Source organism: Bison bison, unplaced genomic scaffold (assembly GCF_000754665.1).
Source record: "Bison bison bison isolate TAMUID 2011002044 unplaced genomic scaffold, Bison_UMD1.0 scf7180017864313, whole genome shotgun sequence".
In the NCBI taxonomy this organism is placed as follows: Eukaryota; Metazoa; Chordata; class Mammalia; order Artiodactyla; family Bovidae; genus Bison; species Bison bison.
Genome location: NW_011494885.1, coordinates 2,051,058 through 2,056,667, shown reverse-complemented (window position 1 = coordinate 2,056,667; position 5,610 = coordinate 2,051,058). Strand labels below are relative to the sequence as shown.

The 5,610-nt window shown below is 53.3% G+C and overlaps 1 protein-coding gene across 1 annotated transcript in view; it reads left to right on the top strand.

The window, feature by feature from the left end:
* EXOC3L2 (exocyst complex component 3-like 2) overlaps positions 1–5,610 on the top strand; it is a 14,634-nt gene that overhangs the window by 2,527 nt on the left and 6,497 nt on the right. Inside the window, exons 3-7 of the mRNA XM_010852592.1 lie at positions 420–521; positions 617–717; positions 917–1,027; positions 2,499–2,634; positions 5,449–5,571. Coding sequence (XP_010850894.1) covers positions 420–521; positions 617–717; positions 917–1,027; positions 2,499–2,634; positions 5,449–5,571 — 573 coding nt within the window. The remainder of the gene's footprint in view (positions 1–419; positions 522–616; positions 718–916; positions 1,028–2,498; positions 2,635–5,448; positions 5,572–5,610) is intronic.

Below are 5,610 nucleotides of genomic sequence, written 5' to 3'. Positions count from 1 at the left end.
GTCTAGATTCTCAGACTCACTGAACTGAAGACAGGGCAGGACTAGAGAATCAGAGATGTGTAAACCTGAGAACCTCAGATTCTTGGAATTCTTGACTCTCAGAATTTGGAAACCCTGAGCGAACTGTTTTGTAGAACCTGAGAGCAGGGCCTTAGAATCATCAGATAATGAGAGAATAAACCCTCAAGCCCTCTGGCCATTAGATGGAGGTGCCTTAAAACCACAGACTCTTAATATCAGGCGCCAAATTGTAGGCTTAGGAATGGAAAGGGCTGGGGCAGTTTTCTGGGCCAGTCCCTCTCTCCGGTGTTGCCTTGATGAGCTCACAGGTAGACTCCAGACCTGCTGGGGCCTAAGGTATGGGGATTGTGGTGGGAGAGGCTCCCGGGGTTCTGACCCCTGCCTCTGCCCTCCTCCAGGCTCAGACGCGGGCAGCCCTGCTTCGAGTGCTGCAGGAGGACGGGGAGCACTGGGGGAGCACGGAGGACTGGTCCAGCAACCTGGCCCAGGACGTGTGTGAGGTACAGGGCAGGGAAGAGGAGGGAGAATCAGCCGGGGTGGGCAACTGGGACCTGGCTCCCTCCTCACCCCCTCCTCACCCCCCTGGACCATGCAGCTGCTGGAAGAACATACAGAGCGAGCGCCCCGCATCAGCCAGGAGTTCGGGGAGCGCATGGCCCACTGCTGCCTAGGAGGGCTGGCAGAGTTCCTGCAGAGGTACGGAGGACTGGGGATGGGGGGTGGGCATCTGGACCCGGGATCCAACAGAGAGAGGACAGATGAAAGTGAATCAAGTCAAGATGGGCAGGGGCACCTCTGTAGGCATCACAGGTTTTGCAGGCTGACTGCCCAGCCAGGGACCCTTATCCTGCGGTGCTTCCATCTGTCTGCCATTTCCGCTTTCTCCTCCCACCAGCTTCCAGCAGCGCGTTGAGCGATTCCATGAGAACCCAGGAGTCCGCGAGCTGCCACCGGACACCTACATCAGCAGGACCATCTCCCTGGTCAACTGTGGGCCCCCTCTGAGGTGAGAGCATCCACCGGGTATGGGGGAGATGCCAGTCCAGGGTGACAAGCTCAACTGGGGTGCCTGGATCCTGGGTGGGGACTGCACACCTGGCCCCGAGAGGCATACACAGGGGACCTGAGAATCCTAAAACCTGGGAGTCCTAGAAAGAACCACAGCATCACTAGATTATAGAGTAATGAAAACCTGGGGGTGTTGGAATTATAGGAACCTAGAAGCCAGACTCTAGGAATTATATATTTTTTTAATGCTTTTATCTTACTTGATAGTTGATTTACAATGTTGTGTTAATTTCTGCTGTACAGCAAAGTGATTCAGTTATATTACTTCCTTTTTTATTGACTTATTTTTAACTGAGTTTTTTAAATCGGGAATGCATTCAAGATACAATAGGGCATACAATGAAAAGCTTCCCTCCGTTGCTCCTCTGGTCCAGTTATTACTAACGTCTCCCATATCTTTGCAGGGTTATTTGATACATTTTCCAGGAAATATGTGTAAATAAGTGTATATATGCAGAGGCACGCTTCATGCATATGCAGAGATGTGCATGCATATGCATATTTCATACATACACAAGTAAATATATTACTATGTACATACATATTATTTCTTCCCTTAAAAAAACAGAAATACAGGGACTTCCCTGGCAGTTAAGACTCTGTGCTTCCACTGCAGAGGGTGAAATGTCTATCCCTGGTGGGGAACTAAGATCCCACATGCACATGCCTTGCATCATAGCCAAAAAAAAGGGGGGATGACTCCCCCCAGAACACAGATGGTAGAATATTGAACACACTCTGTCCTTCTCCCTTTTACACCTTGGCGGTCTTTCTGTGAGCACCTGAGGAGTTCCCACATTCCTCTTTCGTATCTGAACTGTTGTCCACTGTCTGGACCTGCCATCATTCATTTAATCTGTCCGCAGTGGGTGGACAGTGGCCTCCACTCTTTTGTAGAGAAACACCTGGCACAAGTGTGGGGACTCAGGGATATGTTCTCAGAAGGGGGTCTGCTGGAATTTGAGCAGAAAGTGCCAAGTGCCCTCCAAACCAGGTTATTCTCCTTTCAGTGATGGAGATGGTCATCAGTTGTTACAATGACAGAAAATGAGAAAGGTAGAATTTTAGAATTATAGTCCTTTAGAATCACAGACTTTTAGGATGGAGGTATCCCCACTCTCACCCAGAAAGCACCAAGAGAAACAGACCCAGAGAGACCGCTTCTCTCCACTACATCCCCCTAGACTCCCAGACAGTCCACAGAGCCCCCGCAAATCCCCAACCCTCCAGACATCGCCTGATATTTCTCACCCCAGGCCCTCCCCAGAGCCCCTGACTTCCGCCAGCTCCCCCCTCTGACCCGTCACCCCTGCGACGCACAAAATAGGGTCCATCTAAGGGGAGACAGGTCCAGACAGTTGGGCTGAGATGTTTGGGTCCATGACTTTTGGTTCCATGGATCCCTGCAGGGCTCTGGCGGAGCGCCTGGCCCGAGTGGGGCCCCCTGAGAGTGAGCCAGCCCGGGAAGCGGCCGCCAGCGCTCTGGACCGTGTGATCCGACTCTGCCACCGCATCCTGACCGACCTGCTGTTCCAGGAGCTGCAGGTGAGAGGCGGTGGGCTCGGGTGGGGCCAGGGTTAGGGGGCGCCCCCACCTCATCCTGCAGCTCCTTCAGCCCATGACTCAGTGTTCGGGAAGCAGAGGGGTGGGGTGGGGTAACGGCTATATCTGGGTGGTTTAGGGGGGTAGGGGGTGCAGGAAGGAAGAGGTAGGAGGACATGGTCGGGGGAGGATAGCCATCAGCAGGAAGGGGCCTTGGGGACTGGGTGGAGCTCCTCCTCACTGAGGTCCCCCAAATCCCTGCCCAGCCTCTCCTAGTCCCAAGAGCCCCATTTACTCATCTCTGGGCTCCTGCACATGCGCAGAGGGGACAAGGTTCAGAAGGAGTCGGGGGCTGGTGGGAACACGGGGGAACAGAACTGAGCGTTGTGCGTGTGTCTGGTTGCAATCTGCGCTCAGTCCACGCTGTGTATCAGGTTGTGTCCCACCTCTGCTCAGAACCCCCCATGGCTCCCAGCTCACTCTGGGCAAAAGCCAAGGTCCTCGCTGTGGCCCCCCCAGGGCCTGGATGGTCTGCCCTTTTCCTCTCCGACCTCATCTTCTCCCGCTTCCCTCCTTGCTTCTTCCACTCCAGTCACACTCCCCGCCAGCTGCTCCTTAACGTGTCAGACACATTCCAACTTCAGTATCTTTGCACCTGCTGGAACCTCTGCCTGGACTTCTCTTCCCTCAGTAGCCCCAGAGCTCCCTCTCTCACCTCTTGCAAGTTTTGGCTCAAATGTCACCTTCTCAGAAGGACCTCCTCTGACTGTCCTATTTAAAATAGAAGCCCCCTGAGACTCCCCCTCCACCCCCCAGGCTCTGTTTGTCTCCAAAGCACTTACCACTACCTGCCATGCTATATCCTTTGCTTTTGTTTTTTCCAATCTGTCTCCTCCCATTGGAATGTTAGCTTCTCAAGGGCAAGGATTTGTTGGAATGCTTCTAAAATAACTTTGTTGTAATGGAAAATTTCAAACATACACAAAAGTCAGCAGAATGACCTCCCATGGACCAGCTCCAGCAAGTATCAGCTCCACCTCTCCCCCACCTCTCCTGCCCACTGGTTTCTTTTAAAGCTACATCCTTGACATCCTGTCATCATCCATCAGCACTTTAACCTGTATCTCCAAAACGATAAGGAACCTGGCCTTTTAAAAAAAACATAATTCACTGCCACTCTCCTACCTAACAAATGGAACAATCAGTCCTTAATATCATCACATATCACATCAGAATTCAGATTCCCCCCAAAGGCTTACAATGATCACACGCTTGGAGTTTTGTTTATCTCATTTTGCACTGTGTCCCCAGGAGTTCTCTGATGTGTTCCCAGTGATCAACACAGGGCTGGGCCATGCAGGAAAGGTTCAGAGAATGTTTGTTGAATGACTAAATGGACAAGTATGGGAATGAAAGTAAGTGAGTGCGGTGGGGGAATTAGGTACAGTCTTTATTCCAGGCCTGGCAGTACCCCTTCCAGGTATGGGGTCTTGGGCAAATGGCTTTCCCTTTGGGGTCGCTGTTTGCTCATCTGGAAAATGAGCACAGCCTTCTCAGATGGCTGTGAGGAAGCAATGGGCTTGCGGCCATAAAGTGTTTAGCTCTCGGGTACTGATCATTGTGATCTTCGTAAATGTACAGAGTTCATAGCAACAACAACACTTCCTGAGTCGAGTGCTGTACTAAGAGAGACGGCTCGTTTGATTCACACCTGCTTTCTAACAAAAGCCCACATTTTTGGAGGATCAGAAAATGGCTACTGTGGGATGAGAAAGCAGGAAGGGGGTGCAGGGCCGAATGGGATTGGATCCTGCTTCGGGCCCCCATGGACACCAACCTCAAGGGTGTCTGGGGGCCTCCTGCTCCCAGTGTCCACCCAACAGCAGCATCTCCCCTCGCTCCTCCCAGCCTCCATCTCAGGGACAGACCCACTCCCCATCCCACCTCCAGGATCCAGATGCCTCCTGCCCCTCCCCCGACAGGGGACCACCCGCTACATCCTATGCATCTGTACCTGTATGCTCCTTGCCTCCTCCTCATCCCTTCCCCCTCCTTCCAGACCCCCCATTTCTGCCTCAGTCTTGCCCCCTCCCAGTCATCTCGGTGAAGCACAGAGCTGATCTGCTCCCTCTCCTGCTCAGAACCTTCCATGGCTCCCCAGTACCCTCAGGAGAAATCTGGAGATCCTCACACAGCCTGGGAGGCTTGTGTGTTCTGCGCCGTTCACCTGACCAGCCCCATCTGTCCACTGGGCAGTCATACATGACCTTCCCCCTCCTTGCTAACCCTAACTCCTTTCCCTGCTTAGATTGGCCCTTAGCTTGGTTTAACACTCTGCTGCCTCTTAAGTAATTATTTTTGAACAAAGGTCTCCCATTTTCACTTTGCATTGGGCCTGTGAATTATCTAGATGGTTTTGCCAGCCACACTGACCTTTCTGGCCCTCTGACCTGCAGGCCCGTCTGAAATCTGAATCTTCTTCACACTGGCTTTCCCCTGGATTCAGCCACCCCCTCTCCCACTCCTCACTTGGCTAACAGTGACCATCTTCTGGGCCTTCCTCCAGGAAGCCCTCCTGTAGTCTCTATGCTGACTCAGCCATTCCCCTCTGGATTTCCTAACCCACTGGGAGTGGGTCCGTCTCCCCTTCTGGACTGTGAGCCCCCAGGGAGGCAGGGCTGGACTGTCTCTGGCACTGCTGTGTCCCCAGCACTGTGCCAGGAGCAGAGTTGGGGGAACAAATATTGAATTGCTAAGTGAAGAAAGAGGGTGGAAAGGAGGCGAGCCTCGAACCTCTGCCCACTCTGTCCCACCCAGCCGCACTTTAGCAAGCTGATGCGCAGGAAGTGGCTGAGCAGCTCGGAGGCCCTGGACGGCATCGTGGGCACGCTGGGCGCTAAGGCCCTGGCGCTGCGCAGAATGCAGGATGAGCCTTACCAGGTGCGTCTGCTTGGGCGGGGGAGGGGTGCGGGGTGGGAC